Raw genomic sequence first — 24,228 nt, 5'->3', positions numbered from 1 at the left:
GTAGATCTGCCCCTCAGGATGCAAAGGGCCTTGTGTAGAATGCGATTCCTTCTTCAGGGCGAATGCCCCTGTTGGAGGAACCGCACTCCAAATTTAGAGATGTGCTGCCCGAGTGGACATCTCTCACATTGGCAGGAGCGGTGTCTGTAAATACAATGAAAGTGGGCTACACAACAGCTGGATTTTCTTGGAAAATATATTAAAAAAAACAATGACCCCTTCACCATGGGAGTTTTCTCCCTTGGCGTACGAGTCATTGAAATGTTTTTACTTTCACTTACCACCACGTTTTGGATGGCGGTAAGAGAAAGTAAAAACTTGCCATTCGTTCGGCTACTCTAAATATGATGTGCGGACAAATGGCAAAACCACCAATGGTGTATACTCCGTCGAGCTGTTGGAAGTGGTATATCATCTGCGGAGACGGAGCGGTCTCCGTCGCTGAAATACTGAAGGTCCGCCCAACTCTAAATGAAGGGGTTGGACTTTCAGTATGGCAGGAAAAGAACGCCATCGCCGTTGTAACGGAGAACCCTTCCAGCCGCACTGTTAATCCGGCCCTAAACACTAAACTTGGCATTCACAAATATTTCAGCAGCAATGACCATTGAACACAACACAGTAGTCGCTGTTTGGTGCTTACAGGCTTCTATTCTTTACAATCAATGGACAGCGAACAGCTCACTTGTTCCCCCATATGTTAATTGGTGCGGGACAGAGGATATTGCATATCACATAGTGTTTAACATGTTGCACATTTTTATAGATAAATCTGTAATTACATGAGGATTGCATGGCCAGAATAACATCATCACAATAAGTTATACTTTTGTGCCAAACATTTATAACACCAAGTTTGACCTCTCCACTGTTTTCATGACAGCGATTTGCAGTTGTAGGAATTGGCTTGAAAAATGTAAAGTTTTTACGTTTGCATTTGGGATCTCTCGTTTGTTTGTCTAGCCATCTAACTAGGTATATAGGTACTACTGCTAGACAAAAACTATAGCCAGGCAGGGAAACAGAATGATGAATAGAAAGAGAACAATAGATTGTTGATGCGGCTGATAAAAAAACATAGGGATTAATCAATGAATGGCTAGATTATTTAGTAGATGGATCAAGCGATAGATGGACAGAGTTAGAGAGATACAGAATGACATTAACGGTTGGGCGGTAAGACAGCGAGACAAAGCCATAGCGTTTGTATGTAAATGAGAGAAGGAAAGAGAGAGATAACATGATAGGGAGAGAGAAAGATGGAGAAGGGGAAAAATCTGCTCTGAGAAATAAACTGATAGTTAATGAGATACTCACTGACCTTCGGAGCCTCTTCATAGAATGGGACAAGCATCTGTTGTGTACAGACTTTAAGGCGTCCAATCAAATTTATTTAGAGTTTGTGCTGCCAAGTTGAGATTGTTAACTGTATGTAAAATAAGCATGTTTTGGTTCCTTTCCTTAACTTTTTCACCAATACTTGCAGATTACATATGTCACAGTAGGTCTGTTAACTTCTCTTTGATGCATTTTAAGAATGATCATTTGCTGGATAAAATCATACATAAGTTCCCCTTGGTTTGCCCATCTTTGTCCACTGAAAAAAGCCCAAAGATGAGAGGGACGGGCTATAAAATGATCTGCGTGTATTGCAGAATAGACATTCCCCCAGACCTCTGGACAGTCAGCTAATGGGCAGCTCTATCATACATGCTCAAACCATCCGTAACATGAGGCAACCTATCATCGTAGGCTCAACTATAACTTTGAAATCAACTACTGTTTTTATCAATTAATGGTACAAAAAGAAAACCAAGTGCAATTACATTTCCCCACTCTGAGTGCATTCAAGAAGATCTGCATCCTATGGAAAAATCTAAGGCAAATGCTTAAACCTCCCACTTCAATCTTTACATCATTTCATCCCTGGTAATTTTGGGCCACCCGATATAAGCTGAATTCCTATTACAGTTCTAGCATTTCTGTGATTAACTATGCTTAGTATTGAAGCAGCACTTGACACCCAAGTTAAGTCCTTTTTGTCAGATATTTCTATGTTAAACTCCAGCCTGTACAGTTTTGGCATAATTAATAGTATAATAACTATGCGCTCATTAAGACAGCACTTCAAATCACAAACATCCCAAACATTCTGAAATTATCACTGTTATCTTTATCCTCGTTGTCTTCTTTCAGATGTAGTATCTGATCGAATGTCCTCTATGTCAGGGTCTCCATTCTCCATCAAATCAACACCCCTCAAAACAGGCAACTTCATCATTATGTCTTGTATAGCATGTTCCAGTTCACATATCTTTAAAGCCTGTGTCATATTGGTATTGCGCTGCTGCGTGATCTTAACTCATTACACAAGTCATCCTTTTATTTGGTGATGCCTGCCGTTGAATGCATTTAACTGATTTCTATTTGTGTGTTTCTGCAGCTATGATTGCTGTCGAGTAGGGTGAGAAATATGCAAACCCTTACACTCCTTACAACATGTTGTGATTACCCTTTAACATGAGCATTGAGAGAGGTTGCCTTCAGCCAAATCTGAAGGTTCTGTGCTTCAATAGCTAAAAATAAACATTCCAGGCTGTGTCCCAAAATGAGAGTTGCCATGTTTGGCAGTGTATTCCGCGTATCACATATCCATGCAGCTAGCAAACAAAGGCAGGAAAGAAAGAAACAGATTTTCAACCATTGTTGATTTTTAGTAATAATTAGTGCTTGCTAGTTCCCGGCTGTGCCAGCATCCAGGGTTCTAACATGTACCTATTTCAGCTACTTCAAGCTTAGCACCCACATGTCATCTGATATTCTATAGAACATTATTATTGTTAGCTGACCTACAAGGATGGGAGGGATGGCCTTTTATTCTTGAAGAATGAAAGTAAAACTTTGATTCACTTCACATCATATCTGAGGTAATAACTTAATCAAGGAACCAGAGGAAAGGAGCCTTTGCTCTCTCGTTGGATCGATTTGTCTCCATAACTCAGATGCATATATTCCTTCATGAGGCATAGGCAATGTAGGTTCATTTCCCAGACAGAACACCCAGATGTATATGTTTCTTGGCAAGGCATAAGTAATGCAGGGGCATTTCCCCAATGGAACTCGCAGATGCGTTGTGTGTCTTGGCGAGGTATAGGCAATGCAGGTGCTGTTTGGTGCTTTTACGCTGTGCCCTCTACCCAAATCTTGCAGCAGTTGCAGGAGATCTTGGCGGCTTGTTTGTAGCTCTTAATAGATGAACAGAAATGCTACGCTGATGGACAAGACGACATCAGAGGAAAAAGACATACCAGTGTCTGCCTTTGAGTAATTCAAAGAAACTGCTGACTTCTTGCACGCCCGACTTAAATAAAAGCCAAGTGCACTTGCAAACAATGGACAGACAGTTTCACATATATATTCTTATAAATACATATATTAAATAAATAAAGGGACAGGCCCTTGCAATGGACATTCAAGTCCCTGAGGGCTTTCTCGCGCTCTTTGAAAGAACTTGAAAATCATGGAGGCGAAAAGAAAACCATGTTCCAGAGGGACTCATTCTCCTTTGCTCCGCGCCCCGCTGGAAAGCTGCACTGCTGCTGGGGCAGTGGAGTTACGAACTCTGATAGGGCAGAATGCCGATATCACTCGTGAGTTGGTGCCAGCGTGGGCCGTTGGGTGCTGGAGGACAGTGACACATGTGTTGCAGAAGATGGAAGCTGTCGGGGTTGTTGGCACCTGCAATTACAGAATGAGAGAAGACAGCATGATGTATAGACAATTTACCTCCAGATGACCCATTATAAAAGAGACATAAGAGTTGAAAGTCACTAACATGAATAGGCTACCTGTACACTACATATACTTTGGGACCAATTCACAAAGGTAACCCAAGACGAAAGTCTAATTTTATGACTTTTGGTATTCACAAAGAGCACTTACGAGTAGTAAAGTTAAACTTTTGTCTCCGTTTAACTTAGGTTTGGGTCTTATGTCTAACTGAGTGCAAACTTAAGTTAAACTGAGACAAAAGTCTAACTTTACTACTCGTAAATGCTCTTTGTGAATAACAAAAGTCGTAAACTTAGCCTTTCGGCTCAATTTACCTTTGTGAATCGGGCCCATAGTGTTTAAAGCTTTATAAGGCGGAGTGGTGTCAAAGTCACAACAGGGCAGAAAAAACTTTTCTAAATGGTCTTTTTTATTTTATTAATAATGAGTGTGTATACAAAACACAAAAGCAGAACATAAGTAAGGGGCAAATAAAAAAGGAAAAGGGTAAAAAGAAACAAATCTCCAGGACAGAAACACAACTTTAAAGAGCCAAATAGCTGACTTTTCTTGTTAATTTATAATTGCATATTTAAGCTGAATATCCTTGTGTTACCATCATATGTTTGAAGACATATTTATCCCAAATCTCGTTCTTGCTGTGGGACCAAAGAGAGCTGTGCCAATCCTGGGCTACCCTAGCTCTAATGAAGCAATCCACATTCAGCTAAACAGAAAGGCGGTAAAGACTTTACGCTTGCTCACAGCATCACCGTGTTGTACATGGGTGCATGTTAATCCACCAAGTAAAACTCATGACCTACAAAAATCTAATTCTAATACAGTTAAAGAGCTAGACATGCAGCCTAAATCTGCAACAAATTGTCACCCTCCTCTGAGCGATGACCCCAGTTAAGTTGTTTTGGACGGCTAAAAACCTCTAGCTATCCTCTGGAAGTGTTGCAACTTAAGTTAGGCTGTTTCAGAAGTTCTACAGCATAGATTAGAAAAATAGAGACATTTCTCCCAAGTCAAAATGCCAGCTTCACCCTTGAATTGGTCAACAGCATCATTTACTAAGGGCAGTAAGAAAAGTGCAGCAGACAATTAATGGATGGCATAATAACGCCCTGCTATTGGATAAACTGGATGTCATACATGCCCTTACTTGAAGATATTTATAAGTTATTCTCTAGGGTAACAAAATGAGGTGAAAAAGATGCATCCAAACTAGCGAACCCATTAAGGGTGGAAAAGTTGGACCAAGTGGGTGGAATGCACTCGTCTTGCAATGAACCAATAGATTCAACGACGGTTTCAGAGAAGTGGTTACTGGCACATAAGTAAGAGTAAGGTTAAAGTAGGAGATAATACTTGAAAAGCTGGCTCCAGACACCGTGGATATCCTAAAATTAGAAGTCACGTCCTAGACTAATTATGCCACAAGGCCAGATAGTCATGGCTGGGCAATCCTTGTACAGACTGAAGCCTAAATATACCAGCAGGTTAAGAATAACCTGTTTAGACAGTTGTAGCCATTTATAGACTGTATATGGGGCCACTAATGACACAGTATATCTAGAATTTACTTTGCTTCAAAATTAAAGTCAACGTGTATCAAGGTGAAGTCAAGAACAGGATAAGTAAACCAAAGCAAGATAGATATTTTGACTAATTTAACCATCCCCAATTTTAGATATAGAAAGATTTCTCCATATTCTATAAAGCTGGTAAATTTCCCCAAGCCAGGGATTACAACTCATGCAGCAAAATTACTCCAGGGTACTTTACTCTGGGCTAGTAAAATGAATGGATATCATCAATCAATCAAACAGTCATTTGTACAGCGCACTAATCACCCGTGAGGATCTCAAGGCGCTGAGGGGGGTGTGGGGTGCAGCTACAGCTCGAACAGCCAGGTCTTGAGACGTCTCCTGAAGGTCAGCAGGTCCTGGGTCTGTCGCAGGTGGGTGGGGAGTGCGTTCCATATCTTGGCGGCGAGGAAGGAGAAGGATCTGCTGCCGGTGGTCGTCCTGTTGATGCGTGGGACGTTGGCAAGGTCAGCGGAGCGAAACTGGTGGTTCAGGTGTAGAAGGTGAGTGGTTTGTTGAGGTATACTGGTCTGATGTTGTGGAGTGCTTTGTGAGCGTGGGTGAGGAGCTTGAAGGTGATCCTCTTGTTGACTGGGAGCCAGTGCAGGTCTCTCAGGTGAGCTGTGATGTGGGTGCGGTGGGGGATGTCACGGATGAGGCGTGGGGAGGCGTTCTGTATGCATTGTAGTCTTTTCTGGAGTTTGGCCATTGTTCCTGTGAGAAGGGCGTTGCTGTAGTCCAGTCTGCTGCTGATGAGGGCCTGGGTGACAGTCCTTCTGGTTCCAGTGGGGATCAATCTGCAGATCTTGCGAAGCATGCGGAGGGTGTTGAAGCAGAAGGAGGAGACGGCGTTGACCTGTTGGGTCATTGAGAGCGATGAGTCCAGGATGAACCCTAGGTTGCGTGCGTGGTCGCCCGGTGTAGGTGCGGCTCCCAGTGCGGTCGGCTACCAAGAGTCGTCCCAGGCGGAGGGGGTTGGGCCGAGGATGAGGACCTCCGTCTTGTCCGAGTTCAGTTTCAGGCGACTGTTTTTCATCCATTCGGCGACTGCCTTCATTCCTTCGTGGAAGTTTGTTTTGGCAGTGGCAGGGTCCTTGGTGAGGGAGAGGATTAGTTGGGTGTAAGAGATGATTTTAAGATTGTGTGATCGGACGATGTTGGTGAGCGGTGCCATGTAGACGTTGAAACGGGTTGGGCTGAGGGAAGATCCTTGGGGTACGCCGAAGGTGGTCTTGGTGGCTTCGGATCGAAATGGAGGGAGGCGCACCCTTTGCCTTCTGTCGGTGAGGAAGAGGTGATCCAGTCCAGAGCTTTGTCGTGGAGGCATGTACGTAGGACGTGGTGGCAGACGGTGTCAAAGGCGGCCGAGGGGTCCAGGAGGATGAGGGCTGCAGTTTTTCCGTTATCCAGCAGGGTCCTGATGTCGTCGGTGGCAGCGATGAGGACGTTTCGGTGCTGTGGAAACCGGATTGGGACGGGTCCAGGGTGTTGTTCTCCTCGAGGAAGCGGGTCAATTGCCTGTTGACGATCTTCTTGATGACTTTCGCCAGGAACGGGAGCAGGGAGATGGCCCGGAAGTTCTTGAGGTCCTTTGGGTCTGCCTTGGGTTTCTTGAGTAGGGCGTTGATCTCGGCGCGCTTCCAGTTTTCCGGGAAGGTGGCGGTCTCGAAAGAGCTGTTGATGGTCTTTCGGAGTTGGGGTGCGATGATGGAGCTCACTTTTTTGAAGATGTGATGAGGGCAGGGGTCGGATGGTGAGCCGGAGTGGATGGTGTTCATGATTTTGACGGTGTTGTCGTCATTGACATGGGTCCAGGAGAGCAGGAGCTTGGTGTGGCTGGGGGGCGGTGAGTCTGCGGTGTCGGTAGTTGTCGGGAGGATCTGGGACTTGAAGCTGTCGTGGATGTCTGAGACTTTGCAGTGAAAGAAGGTGGCTAGGAAGTCGGAGCTGGGGTTGGAGAGTTACTTCACGATGTTGAAGAACTCTTTGTTGTTGTGCGCGTTGTTGTCAATGCGTTCCTTGAAGGAGGACTTTTTGGGAGCTCAAATGAGTTGGTGGTGCTTGCGGCTGGCGTTCTTGATGGCTGCGTGGTTGTCCTGTGTCTGTTTGTGGGGCCACTTCTTCTCGAGTCTTTGGCAGGTCCACTTGGATTCCTGGAGGTTTGTGGTGAACCAGCTGGCCTTTCTGTCGGTGTGTCTGTGTGAGGGTTTTTTGATCAGGGCGAGAGTGTTGGCGCAGGCCTCAATCCATTGCCTGAGGTTGCGGCCGGATTTGTCAGTGGTGTTGGTTGGGAAGTCTCGGGCGAGGGTGGTGATTAGCTGGTCTTTGGTGACCTTGTTCCAGCTGCGGTGGGGGATCCGTTGCTGGTGGTGGTGCGTGGTGGGGTTCTTGAAGGTGAAGTGGACGCAACGATGGTCGGTCCAGTGGAGTTCGGTGGTGTGGCTGAAAGTGATGTGGTTGCTGGCGGAAAAGATGGGGTCAAGCGTGTGTCCGGCGGAGTGGGTGGGAGTTGTGTCGAGCTGTTTCAGTCCAAGGTTGGCGAGGTTTTCGAGCAGTGTGATGGAGTTGCTGTCATTGGCGTCCTCGAGGTGAAAGTTCAGGTCTCCGCGGAGGATGTAGTCTGTGGAGGCATGGGCGTGCGTGCAGACGATGTTGGAGATGGAGTCGCTGAACTGTGGTCGGGGTCCAGGGGGTCTGTAGACAAGGGTTCCTCTGAGGGTAGTGTTGGGGTCATTGTGGATCTGGAAGTGCAAGTGTTCGGCGGCGCTGGAGGTGTCTTCGGTGCTGGTCGAGGTTCTGAGGGTATTCCTGTGGACAATGGCAATCCCTCCTCCTACTCTGTTGGTGAGGTCCCTTTGAGTAATCTTGTAGCCGTCTGGGATGGCTATGGCAATGACGGGCGCCAAGGAGGGGTTCATCCAGGTCTCCGTCAGGAAGGCGACGTCTGGGGAGGCTGAGTCGAGTAGGTCCCAGAGTTCTATGGCATGCTTGTGGATGGAGTGGGTGTTGAGTAGTATGCATCTGAGATAGTTTCGCTCCACCCTGGCGAGCGGAGCGGGCGTACAGGTGTTTGGTAGCTGGTGAAGCTGCAGCTTCGGCAGGAGAAGGGTCCATGGGTGAGCTTCGGGGAGGCCTGGAAGCAATTGGACGATCTGCCGGCATTGAGATCGTGGAGGTAGTTGGCGTCGTAGTGGTGTCGGGTGTCGTGTCTCTCGCAGGGCCAGGGGGTCTGGCACTGGGCGCGGTCCAGGCATGGATGAACACGGACAGGCTTGCTTTAGGCGCGCCAGCAGTGCGCCCGCTACGCGCGTCCGCTGTGCAACCGCACAGCGGTCGCCATATGTAGGGGAGGGGGGCGGGAGCAGAGGCAGGGAGGCGGGAGCGGCTGGATCGGGGCGGACAGCAGGGCAGCAGCGGCGGGAACAGGGCGAAGCAGAACAACAACTGTGGGCAGTACAGCGAGAGGGAATCACACTAAGCAGATAATAATAAAACGAAAACAACATAACAATGAGTAAAGCGGAATCTGGGGGAAAAAACGGAAGAGCCTACATCAAACCTGTGGCGCAGGGACGGGCTGCTGGCTCGAACCCTGCTCGGGTGGAGGGTTCAGGTGTTAGCGCGGTCGACAACCAGGCGGAGCTGCTGGGGAGAGTGCTGGCCTTTGCTGGAGGTCAAGGATTAATGATATCATGGGGATTAATAACTGGTTAATAATAAGGCTTTTATCAGAGTCAGTATAAAAGAGTAAAGGAATGCACTGTAATGTCTCCGAAGTTTGTAAACGGACTGTGATCGTTACTGCGATAGCATCAGCAAATACCATGATTCAAGATGTCGATCTAAGTACATAAACAGACGTAGAAACTTATTTATTTGATATGGAAAATCAAATTATTGATGTACAGGGCAAAGACTGAAGAAAAGAGTGAAGATCTTGAGGATAGCCCCCTTCAATGCAATTCAATGAGCTTTGTAGAGATAACTTCTATCAAGGTAAAAGACAGAACTCTGGCTCTGGTCAAATGTGTAAGATAAAAGGCAGGTCTACGGCTGATGAATGAAGAGAGTCTGTTACAGGTTGCAGAACGATAGTACGTACAGCGTAGGCCCATCACCAAAAGAAGAAGGCATATTTGTCGCGGTTTGTTGCAATCTGTTCATTTTCAGGTCTCATCAATAAAGCTGAAGCCTGCACATGCTCTACTACTCTCAAGTCCAATAATTAAATTGTTCATGTGGCACCACTGCTGCTGCCTTGAATCCAAATTAAACTCTTCACAAGGTCCAAATGAGAACAGGAAAGACACTTGCCTTCAGAAGGTCAATCTCTCTCCGCTTTACGTCTCCTTTGTCGTTCTATCTGCCAGCTCGCAGATAGACCGTCTGTTCACACCTTCTGCTCATCCAGCCTGTAGCAGTTCAGTCGTTGCAACTTGGAAAATTTAATCCACGTCCCTGCTGCTTTTATATCAAAGAGCTTCAACAGACGTCGCATTAGTTTTGCCTCTTCATCAAACAACGATGAAAGAAGCACTCGTCATCCACGTGAGCCGTCGTTGACCATCAACATATGCTGCCCTATAATTCCGTTCACCGTGCCCACAAAGGTAGAACTGTGGGGAAACATCTGCATTACCAGCAGTCGACAGGTTTTACAACTGAAAAACCTATATTGCTGTGTCTGTGATGGTTGTGGAAACATTAACAGAGATCTAGAATCCTTTTACTTTACAAAATTCTAAAGTAGTACAGTGTGGAACGGTGCAATAAACACTACATGGCGCAGAGGCACATGGGGACTTTGTAGGGCCCCCTTTGTTTCGTCACCGCCATGAAAAGTGTGGCAGTGAGGAAACTCGTAATATGTTTAGCAGGCCGCTAAACATATTGTGGCTTCAAGAGCGCTACTCCACTGCCCTGGATCGCTGATCTCTAGTGGTTATGGTGGTCCCAGCGTGGCCCAACCATCCTGGCCGTGATAGGGTGGTCATAAGACTGCCACTGCTGCGCTCCTGCAAGTCTGGTGGCCTGTGGACCGCCGGACTCGTAATCAGGTCCTAAGTCCCTTAAAAACATCAGAATCAGGAAGCGCTGCAGTCTATAATTCCATAGCAATTTCTAGGTAACTTTGATTGCATATAAACACCTATGTTAATAATTCCAATAGTGCCATGATGAGCAAAATAGTTAACAAAGTAGTGCCACCAGCAGAACAATGACAATTACATATCAAAAGAAAACCATCATTCACTGAGCATTAAACCCTAGGGAAACTGGGAAGGTTGTGAGAAGACAACCAATTCCATCTGCACTCTATGTGAGCCTATATCATGCACAACGAAGGTATCCGACAAGCACAAGCTAACTGCCAACAAGATCAGGTCATCAGTGTAAGCAAATGTTCTCTTTCAATTTGTGAATAAATTACTAACTTAACCCCTTTACCTACTGCCACCGACCACGCACAAGAAATAGAGCAGAATTCATAAACAAGATTACAGATAAAATCAAGCACATCAAGGCACATTTCCAACCCTCTCCAGCTACTATTGTTGCCGGCATCAAAGCCCTAGAATGAATCTGCTCCTTCCTCTCCGGCCAAACACAGAGAGTCAGACTTCCACCATTCAACTCAGAACCCACAGAGATGAGCTGTGGAGTGCCTTGAGCCCCACCCTGTTCAACATCTACATGGCCTGCTTGTACCCATCGTCAGACCTCCCAGCTTCAAAGTCTGCTGGACATTAAGGAAAAGATAAGAGCCAGACACAATATGTAGAAGTAGACTCTAGTAGAAGCTCAAAACTGCCGGAAGCAAAATACTAGAGACAAAAATAGTAGCAAAAGGGAGAAGAACAAAATGAAAAATCAGGTAACTAATGCGTTGCAACGTATCTTCCTCTTATAATTGTATCCTCTATGTATGCCTCAAACAGGAACTGACATCACAGGAAAATGCTCTGCTGCACCTTGGGTTGGGAACCTTTGATGACTTCTGATGAACTGCCCACCATCTTGGAAAGGGCTATTTATAAGCCTTGTCCATGTTCCTTTCCTGGAAGTGATGGGATTAGTTTGGCAGCTAAATAATAATAATACAGATGCTTGTAAAGCGCGAACAGCTACCTCTGGGTGAGGTGTCCCGGCGCTAACGAGTCTTTCAGCAGCGAGCAAGTAGCCAGGAGGAAATTCAAGTTTTATTGCATATAAAGCCAAGTTTTTAGGAACTTCCTAAAGCTAGCTTCTGTCGTGGCAGATTGGATGGCAGAGGGCAAGGTGTTCCAAAGTTTCGCCGTGCCAGCCGAGAAGGACCTGCCTCCAAGTCTGGCTTTCCTCACACGCGGGATAGTTAGCTTAAGCATAGAGTTAGATCGCAGCTGTCGCTCTTGGTGATAACGGGGGGAGTCGAAGTTTTAAATAGTTGGGGCAGGTACCTTTTAGCGCTCTGAACGCCAAGGTTAGCACCTTGAATTTAATTCTGCTTACCACTGGGAGCCAATGTAGCTCGTGCAGATGCGGAGAGACATGATGCCTAAAGGGAATGCGTTTTATCAGTCTCGCAGTCGCATTCTGCACGATCTGTAGGCGTTGCACCAGATATTTGGGCAGACCAAGGTAAAGGCCATTTGAGTAGTCTAGTCGAGATGTAATTGTCGCGTGAACAACCATTTTGCGACACTCGACTGGTAGAAGAGGCAGGAATTTTCGAAGATTTCTAAGTTTATGCAGGCAGCCGGCGGTAAGCTGTTGTATGTGCGGCAAGAAGGAGAGATTCTCATCCCATCTTACTCCCAGATTTTTTGCATGGGTTCCGGGAGATGGGGCTGGGCCCATTTCAGGGGGCCACCACAAGTCCGGGGGGATGTTTATGTTTTCCAAAGAATAACACCTCCGTTTTGCTAGCATTCATTTTAAGTTTATTTGTGTTCATCCAGCTAGCCACGTCTCGAAGACAGCCCCTGATTTTACTTAAAGCTGCCTCCGACGTGTCTTTATAGGGGAAGACCAATTGCGTATCATCTGCATACAAAATTGCCTTGACCCCCCATTTAGCAATCAGAGTGAAAAGTGGGGCCAGATAGACATTAAAGAGCAAAGGGCTGAGTGCCGACCCCTGCGGGACACCGCACCAGAGGCGTTTGGGTTTAGAAGAGAAGGTGCCCAGCGCCACTTTCTGGGACCGATCTGTGAGGTAGGACTGGAGCCAACTCAGTGCCTTGTCTCCTAGGCCTATGTCCTTCAGCCGCAGCAGCAGTCTACTATGATCCACCGTATCAAAAGCAGCTGATCGATCCAGGAGCACCAGCATAGCTGATGCTCCTGAATCTAAGGACCACCTGATCGACTCAGCAACCTCAATGAGGGCCGTCTTGGTGCTAAAACCGGCCCTAAAGCCAGACTGAGTTTCATGTAAGGTGCCTTTTTCTTCAATGAAGCTATTTAGCTGACGTTGGATCAGCTTTTCGAGCATTTTTCCAGGGGCTGCTAGAAGGGAAATGGGTCGGAGATTGCTCAGGTCATCCGGCGTGCCATTAGGTTTTTTTTTCAACGGGAGGAGCGTGGCCTGTTTCCAGCAATCCGGAAACGTGCCAGTTTCAATGGACATGTTCCATATATGTAAAAGGGGAACTACAATTGCATCCGACATCAATTTCCAAAGTTTAGGTGGGCATGGTTCATCAGGTGCCCCTGATTTGCATTTTAGTATTTCTTTCAGTGCCTCAGTGAGGGTGATAGGATGAAATTGATTTAAAGAGGTAGCGTGTGGCTCAGTATCTCCCAACTCAGCCATAACTGTAGGCTCGGGGTCCGTAAAGGTATCATACACTTTTATTATTTTTGTGTCAAAGAAATCTGAGATAGTTTCACAGAGTCTTACGGATGGGATGATTTCAGTCTCAATGGCTCTGGGTTTAAAGAAAGATTGAACAATCTTAAAAACTTCTTTACTTGATTGCTCCGCCTGCTGGATGGAAGTCGCAAAGAAGATTTTTTTGGCTTTTTTTATGGATAAGTGGAGGGCATGAAGGGCTTTTTTATAGCTGGTTTTGGCTGAATCACAATAATTTGCTCGCCAAAGGCGCTCCAACTTTTTGCATTTGCTTTTTTCGGCCATCAGCTCAGGGGAGAACCACGGTGCAGAGGGCGATTCTCTGCACGACGTTGCGATTCTGGCCGGAGCGAGGGAATCCACTAGGTTGCCAATCCAACAATTCATTGATACTGCATCGGAGTTTACATCAGAGGTTAGAGATAGGGGATTTTCTATAAGAGCCGGGCATAGGATGTCCGCTGATAAATTGTCCCATTTTCTCCGCACATAGGAGCATTTCCCTGTAATCTGAGATTGAGAGGAGAGTGAGATTAACAGAGTAATTAGAAAATGATCCGTCCATAACAATGGTATCGGAAGATTTAGCTTTTGTATTCAGTATGTTGGAAAAGAAAAGGTCCAGCATGTGCCCCGCCCGATGCGTGGGGCCGGAAATAACTTGAGTTAGATTGGCAGCTTGCAGGGTTGTGATGAGGTGAGTAGCCTGTGGACAGTCTGGATTGTCGGCATGAATATTAAAATTACCGGCTACGATATAATGCGGGTGGGTTAAAGAGCTTAGGACTATGAAGTCCATAAGCTCACACAGGGATGACGCCGGGCAGTCCGGGGGTCTATAGATGATTAGACCTGTTAGAGACTGTTGGGGGGTGATTTGGAGGCAGAAGTGTAACCCCTCTATACCCGGAAATGTGGTAGGAGTGGAGGACAACAATGTGTATTTATCATTGTAGATGATAGCCACTCCGCCACCCCTTCTGTCTTCCTTTCTATTAGAGAAGCTAAGTTTAAAGCCGGGAGGGATTGTTAGCTAAATGGATGCCATGTTATCTTCGTTGAGCCATGTCTCTGTAAGGCACAAGGCGTCCCATTCAGAGTCCGCTATCAGCAAGCATAAATCATCAGCATGCTTGGGGAGGGATCTACAATTAAGTAGCCCAATCCTAAAGTGAGTAGTGGAAGTGTTGGGTGGTAGTCGGCTTGCTGTTTTGAGAGGTGTGACTGTTTGGGGAGAGACGTCGCCGAGTGACTTTTGGCAGGGTGAGCAAAAAGGGGGTAGATCCAGATTAGTCAAATTGAGCTCAGGCGACGGACAAGGAGTGGCGACGTTCAACGACCGTAACTCAGCACTGGTCCAGACTATCCTTTGGTTGTGTGAACGGGCACAGGCAGCATGGCTGGCGCTGGGCGCGATCCGGTCGCGGACGGGCGCAGACGGGCTTGCCTTAGGCGCGCCTTTGGCGCGCAGCCGGCGCGCCCGCTGCGCCCGTCCGCTGTGCTTCCGGGGGAAGCACATGTTTTTATGCTGGAGAGGGGGCGTGGCCTGAGGGTGGTGGGCGTGGCCGCAGTCTTCCCCTCAACCAGCGCAGGTGTGTCAAAATCCCTCGTAAGCGCTGAGACCGGCTCGCTGGGAAAGTGCACGTAATAGCAGCAGTAAGTTTGTTTAAAAGCACAGTTATTACACCACAAAGCTAAAACTTCAGTTAAAAATCTCACGGCTTTTCGCCTCAGGAGCTGACAGGACTGCTGCTGACAGCTAAAGAAGGCCAAGTTTGAAATCCTTAATGCCGCACTGAATTCTGCAGCCCCACCCCTCTTCTATATTCTGCAATCCATGGAACTAGAGGAATAGCTGTCCACGTGACCACGAACGAGGAGGTGCAAAAACAAGTCAGATGGCGAGGACACCCAGCACTGTGCTCGGTGAAGTGTCCAACAATGTGCAGTTGGTTAGCACGTGGAGCACCCTTCCTCTTAATGCATAACGTTTGGTACTGCTGTTGGCACGGCACCTGGCACAGATCTCAGCACACATGTAAATAAAGAACAAACATGATGGGCAAGAGGATATCTGATTTTACAGCCTTCTGTGGACTATGTACTGCACCTTGACGAGATGCCGCCATTGACAGGACACCATTGCAGAACATAAGTGCCAGGGCCCTCGTCAGGAGGTCACCACAACTTGCATCACCTATTGCCACTGGCAGCACCACCAATGTCAGTACTAACCCAACAACTAACCATCACATGGCTACAAGTGTGACAATTCAGATTTTTCCAGGCCCCCAAAGCTATAAGAATTGTTAGGGCGGCAGGAATTTGTTGTTTTTATTGTGTATTGAATTAATAAACAACTTTTGTTCTGCTTATTTCTAGCTTACACAAACAGCGGCACCATGTGGCAGCTGTCATAAGTGCCAGTGTTGACAATTACATGCCGGTGCCGAGCACCGGAAACCACCGCCTCAAATTAAGCACTGGAGGGATTTCATGAAGATGGGGACATGACAGTATGTTGATGCTCCCAGAAAGAATCTGGCAGATCATTCAGAATTTCCCAGAGACATTTTAAAAGCAATTTGGAGGTATCCAAATAAAAGCAGCTGTGATTCAATCTTGATCCAATAATACGCTCCATAAGGGTTGCGTGCCCTCATCAGTGAAGTAGACAAACATTTGAGAGCAGAATCCAACTTAACACCAAGATTCTTTACAGTGGTTACGGTTGAAGGACAAGTGCCCGTCTGAGCTGACTGATGCTCCCTACACAGATGGAGTGTAAACATGTTGCAAAGCACATATACGAGATTGGAAATGGTGGAGCAATAAGAGGCAGAGTTCTGCCAAAAAGCGTCCAAGCAGAGGACAAGGGAGGGACAAGAGGATGGCTTTTTGGAGCAGTGCTCTTCAATGAATTCAAACGTTTTAGCGAAGAAGAGATGGCCCATACGGGGAAGCGTACAATGTCGGTCTTGGTGGTGGAGGAGGAAAAGCATAGCATTGAGTTGCCTTTAGAAGCTGTTGATGTAAGAATTGAGGCCTAATTTGGCATGTTGTGCAGATGTATGTGTCCCACATCTGCAGAAGGATGAAAAAAGACATGCACAGATGGATGGACCACAAAGGTGAATACCTTAATTCACAAATCCATTGGGAAGAGGTCCAAGATTCTAATCCTCGCCACCCGAGCTTTCTGCAACTCAGCTGCACAAAAGCTCCTGGGCCAGTTGTCGCAACGCAGCCTTGCAGGTCAACGGAGCACGCCGGACATTTATGGTATTATTTGAAAATAAGAAAACTTAAAACATAACCAGTTCAAAAGGAAGAAATGTCAAAATATACAATACTTTGGGTAGTAAGAAAAAATATACAACAATGAATTAATGCACTTTTTTTTATAATTCTTAAAAATGGCAAAGTGTCATTAAATACCAAAATCGTCAAAGGTAACAGATATGGGTTGGTGTTGAGGTAGGCATGGAGGTAGAGATAAGAGGTAGGTGCCTGAAAAGAGTTAGGTGCAGTGGTAGGGGAAACTCACAGATGTAGTGCGAGAGTTATAGGCAGACGTAGGTGTGGATGTAGAGATAGGAGTAATGGTAGAGGTTGGTTTAGAGGTAGGTGCAGAGTAGAGTCAGATATAGGTGTAGGGGAAGCTTATTGGTAGCAGTAGGTAGAGGAGTAGGTTCTGGGGCAGAGGCAGGTAAAGCGTTTGGTGTGAAGATAGATCCCGGTGTGAGGTAGAGGTAGAGGCAGACCTATGGATGTAGTGGAAGAGGAATGGGTAGAGGTAGATTAAGAAGTAGATATAGGTGTAGGGGAAAAGGCAGTTCTAGAGGTAGGTGCAGAGAAGATCCATATATACCCTATTTAAAAATAAGAATGTACTCAGCTCTTTCACTCGTCCATTCATTTATGGACAGGCTGACTCCTCTCTATGCTGGCCTTTCCCCCGCGACACCCACAAGACTTCCCCTACGAAGGTACTAACCAGGACCTGGACTTCCGCACTCTGGCCGCCGCTGGGCGCTCCATGAGGCTGTCAAGGCGCATTAGTCGCTCCAGGTGAAACTTGCGAGGGTCCTGTTCAGCGTGGTCCCTGGAGAAGTCCATCTCGAAGAGGGTGGGAGGGGTCAGGTCAAGCTCCAGGAACATGATGTTTTCAGCCTACACAATTAAAACATATTCATATATTCAAGCGCTGATCGCGAGGACAGTCGCAGCTACTAGGATATGCAAACTACACGCATATGTTCATCCTCTATGCAACCATTCAAGCGCCAATGCAACCATCCAAGCGCCAAGCTGTTAACATTCCGTTAATCCATGCATGTGTTAATTAATATACTTATCAAACCATGCATCCATAGATCCAAAGAACCCACAAATCCATGCAAAACCTCATTCATTATTGCGCCCAACCGTCGCCTAGATTTAATTTCTTCTGTTATGTGAGTGGTGCAAGTAAAATCACTCACAGCCTTAGCTCACCAACCTTCCATTAATCTATATATTTATAGAACAATTCAACCACCGAATCACCCATTCACAACCCAATCACCTATTCACAACCCAATCACCAATTCATCTATCCTGTATCCAAGTATCAATCCAATCACCCATTCATTTATCCCAGCATCCATCCATGTAAGCCCCCTTCCATCCAAGCATTCATTCATTTAACCCATCCATTTATCTAACCATGCAACCTTCCAATCACCCATCCATCTATTCAAGAAACCATTCATCTATCTAGACATCCATCCAGTCAAGAAACCATTCATCTATTCAGACATCCAGCCATATATTCAATCAACTATTAATCTATTCAAGTACACATCTATCTAACTACCAAACAAAACAGCCATCCATCTATTCAAGCAACCATTCATCTACCCAGACATCCATCCTTCTATTCAAGCAACCATTCATCTATTCAGAAATCCAGCCATATATTCAATCAACTATTAATCTATTAAAGCACCCATCTATCTAACCACCAAACAAAACAGCCATCCATCTATTCAAGCAACCATTCATCTACCCAGACATCCATCCATCTATTCAAGCAACCATTCATCTATTCAGAAATCCAGCCATATATTCAATCAACTATTAATCTATTCAAGCACCCATCTATCTAACCACCAAACAAAACAACCATCCATCTATTCAAGCAACCACTCATCTATCCAGACATCCATCCATCTATTCAAGCAACCATTCATCTATTCAAGCACCCTTCTATCTAACCACCAAAGCAACCATCCATTTATTCAAGCAACCATTCCTCTATCCAGACATCCATCCATCTATTCAAGTAACTATTCATCTATTCAAGTAACCATTCATCTATCCAGACATCCATCCATCTATTCAAGCAACCATTCATCTATCCAGACATCCACATATTCAAGCAACCATTCATCTATTAAAGCAACCATTCATCTATTCAAGCAACCATTCATCTATTCAAGCAACCATTCATCTATTCAAGCACCCTTCTATCTAACCACCAAAGCAACCATCCATCTATTCAAGCAGCCATTCATTTATTCAAGCAACCATTCATCTATTCAAGCAACCATTCATCTATTCAAGCAACCATTCATCTATTCAAGCACCCTTCTATCTAACCACCAAAGCAACCATCCATCTATTCAAGCAACCATTCATTTATTCAAGCAACCATTCATCTATTCAAGCAACCATTCATCTATTCAAGCAACCATTCATCTATTCAAGCACCCTTCTATCTAACCACCAAAGCAACCATCCATCTATTCAAGCAGCCATTCATTTATTCAAGCACCCTTCTATCTAACCACCAAAGCAACCATCCATCTATTCAAGCAGCCATTCATTTATTCAAGCAACCATTCATCTATTCAAGCAACCATCCATCTATTCAAGCAACCATTCATCTATTCAAGCAACCATTCATCTATTCAAGCAACCATTCATCTACTCAAGCAACCATTCATCTATCCAGACATTCATCTATCTATTCAAGCAACCATCCATCCACCCACCTATCTTTTGAAGCATCCATTTAGCCTTACACTTACGGGATAGCATGAAAACTACCACTCTATCTATTCCGTGTACTTATACATCCAACTACCGCGGTCCTCACCCATACATCCATCCATTTATCCTCTCATCATTAACCTATTCACCCATTAACACCCAACCCACGCCTACCCACCTCTATGTCCATCATTTCGCCCAATCTGCGTGCATTACATCTGATATTTCTACCCAGATGTCCTTTCATGGCCCTCCATCCATCACTTGAACCCTTACCCGATATCGAGGATGGGAGCCCATTGCCATGGCAACCCGTGCAAACTGTGTGATGGGTCTCTTGTACCCCACGGCGGATGCTGGCCTCCTCTTCATCTGGCTGCCGCCACCACTGCAGGGGAGAGAGGACAATTTAAAAAGAGGCTTTGAAGCAACTTCAAGTAACCCTGTGGAAACATTGGGTGCAGTTCATCACCATAAAGAATATAACCACTGAAAACAACTCATCGTCATCATATCGGGTGAAATTTCGTTCACGCTGAGGTAATCTCGCATCATGTGCGGCATTTCACATTAGCTTGATACACAAAATGGCTGCGATGACGTCATTACGCGTGAGCAAGGGAACAACATGAACGGACAGAGGTAAGTGGCTGCTGATTTTGTGGTATTTACGTGTTCTCGCGTCCATTCATTTCCCACTAAAAATAGTGCAAAACGCCAGACTGACAATTTGTGTAATAATGTGTAATTTTTGGGGCATTCTGCATAATTTCTGCAAACTAAATTACTAAAATGTCACTAAGATTATCAAAGTACTTTGAAGGACTAGTATAAGAAATAGTAGAAAGGGGGAAATGTATGAAGGTTTAAGTCTATTAAAGATTATTTAATGGGAGCCAATAAGGGAACAGGATCAAAATATTGCTTTACAAGTCGTTATTTTAGTTTCAAACTTTTTCAGCACAGGAGGCGGGGTAGTGTAATGTCTGCGACCATGGCAGGGCTGCAAACGATGGGCAACCCAGTGGGTTAGTGTGAGTTTTACTGGGAGGTGTACCATAAAATGGCTTTTTTTTGTTACTACCCGCTGGATTGTTTTATATAAAACAAAATACACAATAAACTTCCACAACAGTAGTCTTGATTTGAAACAGGGGTAGGCCCAAGCCTGCTGATGGAGAGACAGCGGAGCTTGTCTGAATAGTACTTTGGAGCCCAGGTCTTCTAACACGAGTAATATGAACATGTTTACTGTGACTGCTTGTTGTGTTGTTACAAGTGCTTAATTTGTAAAAAAATAAATAAAAATAAAAAAGTGGTAGGGCTCTCATCAGGAGACCACTGCAGTTTACACCACACATTGCCCCTACCATGCCATACATAGTAACAACACTACTACTAACCTACTATCCCATGCCCTCAAAACGATAAGAATGGCTTTGACAACAGATATTATTGAATTAATAATCAACTATTGTGTGCATCTCTAAAGCGCCACTTTGTGGTAGAATGTTACAAGCGCCGGTGATGACAAATAAATGCCAGTGCCACACACCGGAAACCACTGGCTCAAATTAAGCACTGGTTGCCACAGAAAGAGGGGCATCCCATGATACACTGGGGCACTCCAGAAAGCTCTTTCTGGGTTACATAAGACATACACCTCTAGAATGATAAAGTACGCACTAGAACACTGGGTCTGATTGACAAAAGTGCACAAATATGTAAAATACACTCAGAATTGAGACTTACATATTTGTAACATATGAATCATGTGTTTTCCACATGTTCCTGGTATTCTGGAGGGGCTTCAATATATATAATTTAAATTGTAAAAAAAAAAGAAATACTCAAGACTGCGGTTTGGCTGCCTTTCTATACCCACTTGCGAAATCTGTTTCTGCTATAAATGGACTGCTGCGCCTCCGCTCTGAGGATTGTATTGTTGTGGGTGAGAGGTTGTGCACCTTTTGTTGTGTGTTCATAAAACAAATTAAAATTATATAAATAAAAATAAAATGCTCAAGACTGAGAACTAAAATGTGCCAGGACAAATAAAGAGTGTGTGACTGGGAGGCAGCCATGTTGGTGATATTAAGGCAGGAGCTGGGAAATGGCTGCGGTGAGAGTGCGGAGGATGCAGTGCTTGGCACGGAGAAGGTCAGTACTGCACTGCACATGCAGTACTTATCGGGTATCAATGTTCACAAGGTTCAGTACTTGAGATGCAAATGGATCATAAATCATAGAAAAGATCTAGGGCTAGATGTAGGTAATGAAGATTTACCGATTCTAAAATACTGAATTTTACAGATTCGGTATTTTAGAATCGGTAAATGCAATGTAGATAAAAATTCGTAAGTATTACCGAATCGGTCTGATTCGGTATTTACCGCATCGGTATTTACCGATTCGGTAATTCCCACTCATTCCTATGGGCCTGGAGGCCCATAGGAATGAATGTGAATTTACCGAATCGGTAAATACCGATTCGGTAAAATAGGGAAACATTCAAGGGTGGCAGGGTGTCACATTGACACCCTGTTGCACCCCTGAAAAGTGCTTGTGTGCACATGTGGCACACATACATGCCCTAAGGGCATGTATGTCTGCCACATGGCACTGTTGAAAATGCACAGATTTGCATTTTCAAAAGTATTCGTTATTTACCACCAACTAATAGTTGGTGGTAAATAACGAATCCTTACAGCACATAAGCACTCTTAAAAGTGCTTCCTACATGTCATTTACCGATTCGGTAGATACCGAATTGGTAAATAATGATTCGGTAGATACCGAATCAGTAAATACCGATTCGGTATTTACCGAATCATCCCCTACATCAGAAAAGGCTCAATACAGGTCGGTAAGCCTGAAATTTATTGAAGTTCGGGTTTACCAACCGGTAATGGGCCACCTACACCGGGCCCTGTGTCTTGAGAAGTCCTACAACAGGTTTAGAGCTGGACGCAGAAAGGGGCAGCTGGTAAGTGCTGCTTGTTGTAGCATGTAGTGGTACAGAATAGAAGCAGAGTCAGGAAGAGAAAAGAAGTGACAAGGGCGATAAATAATTCAGAGCCCATCTTCAGAATAGCACAAAAGAGATGGAGGCCCCGGTGAACACGGGATACGAAGGTTGTCTACGATAAGGTAGTAAGTGCTGGCAGCTCCCACGAGAACCGACTAAAGTGTTTTTATTATAAAAAGCCTTTCCTATCACTTATGCACCACTGCAGACTCCAGCCTCAGTGCAGCTGGGCACAAAACAAGGACGGACCGGATCCAGTTTGATCAGACGTTGAAGCCCTTTTTATCCTGATGTACTGTGTGGGTAACCACCAAGAGCTTGACTGAGTGCGCTAATCAGCTGTCAGTAATGTCAGTCCTGACCTACTAGTTTTTAGGTCGAGCATTCGAGACCTCTTGTATATTCTTTAGTATATTACCTACTGGCGATAGCCAGTAGGTATATATAGTTAGGACCTAGCTACCATAGGAAATCCGCAACATTCTATTGGGAATAACTTTGGCGCCGGTTGAGGAATTTACGTGTAATTTTCCAAACGTTTGGCCAGCTCCGCTGCGCTCCTTCCCTGAAAGTTTCGGGGGGATTCGTGAAGTGGGGGCTGAGAAAAAAGGGGGGTCCCAAAACGTGTTTTCCCCATGTTAATTTCCATAGGACGTTCTGACAAGGCTACAGCCCGAACCGCTGAACGGAATTACACCAAACTTGGCAAAATTGTAGGGACTGGTACGCAGAAGTGCCTTTGCTATATTTGGTGAAAATTGCTCCAGTGGTTTTTATGAAAATTAACTTCAAAAACACATATATATCTGCGCGGAGCCTAACCACACATCTCATCGTGAGATCTGATTGGCTGTCAGCACTTCATCCAAGAAGTGTTGGCAGCCATCTTGGGACCAATATACATGATAGCACCTCATTAAAAAGCATTGTAGTTAATAGAGGGTTTTAGGACTTTAGTTATATTATAAATCATTTGTTGATGGTACCATACTCATTTTAGGAATTGTGGTGTGTTCTAAGGTGATTTTACCATGTGAAAAAGCCTTCTGCTGGGATATCATGAATCATGTTTGAAAGAAAACTATTATCTCATGCTTTTCCCACAGTGGTTTGGAAGGGGATCTATAAGCTAAACTGAAAGCATATTTTCTGTAAATTCACATTATCTTTCTCAGTCATGTGAGCATGAAGTCTGACATTCTCAGTAAAACATGTACATCCAACAAGGACAGAGACTGTCAGTTGATTCCTTTGTGTTCTACTGCAGCCTCCTAGAGTGTTCTAAAGAACAACTAGAGCGCTAACAGTCCTACTTATTACAAAGGTATGGCACACCTGAAGCCATCTTGATTGGAATAAAGTGGTAACTCTTAAAATATTTAATTTAAAAAGGAACAAAATGAGGGGGTATATTTTGCCATAGAAAGTATGATTAGTGCTGCAGAAAGAAAAATTAGGGCACATTTTGAGTGACTTCCCAAATCCTCTTCTATTTCATTAAAAAATTCTGACATGCAGTCTCCCAAGATGGCCACCAGAGACAAAAGAGCCCAAATGTAGCCCAAATATCACCCAGATGTAGCCCAAGTATAGCCCAATGACAGAATGTCCCAGAGTGTTCTACAGAACAACTAGAGCGCTAACAGTCTTACTTATGACAAAAGTATGGCAAATATTATCACTTTTCACTTTTTTTGATAGAATCTCTTTGATTATAAAAGTATGGCACACCAGAAGCCATCTTGATCGGAATGAAGTGGTAAGTCTGAAAACATTTAATTTAAAAAGGAACAAAATGAGGGGGTTCATTTTGCCATAGAAAGTATGATTAGCAGCAGACTTCCCTGGTGAGCAGTAGCTTTACTACAGTGATCTAATGAGCAACTAGAGTGCTAACATTCAGAATTTATGGCAAATGTGTGACAAATCTGAATGCCTTCTTGATGGAACCAAAGTAATTGAAAATG

At 44.9% G+C, this 24,228-nt stretch overlaps 1 protein-coding gene across 2 annotated transcripts in view; it reads right to left on the bottom strand.

The window, feature by feature from the left end:
• Positions 1–631: 631 nt before the first annotated feature.
• The window catches only part of KIF3C (kinesin family member 3C), a 292,680-nt gene continuing 269,083 nt past the window's right edge, over positions 632–24,228 (bottom strand). Inside the window, exons 6-8 of one of the 2 annotated variants that reach the window (XM_078650020.1) lie at positions 19,510–19,621; positions 17,195–17,370; positions 632–3,738 (exon numbers count right to left, since the gene is read on the bottom strand). In XM_078650020.1, coding sequence (XP_078506146.1) covers positions 3,645–3,738; positions 17,195–17,370; positions 19,510–19,621 — 382 coding nt within the window. In that variant the 3' untranslated portion in view covers positions 632–3,644. The remainder of the gene's footprint in view (positions 3,739–17,194; positions 17,371–19,509; positions 19,622–24,228) is intronic. The other variant, XM_078650021.1, reaches the window with a different exon arrangement.

Source organism: Lissotriton helveticus, chromosome 6 (genome assembly GCF_964261635.1).
Source record: "Lissotriton helveticus chromosome 6, aLisHel1.1, whole genome shotgun sequence".
NCBI classification, from domain to species: Eukaryota; Metazoa; Chordata; class Amphibia; order Caudata; family Salamandridae; genus Lissotriton; species Lissotriton helveticus.
The sequence above is the reverse complement of the archived record's forward strand: the minus strand, read 5'-3'. Positions and strand labels throughout refer to the sequence as shown.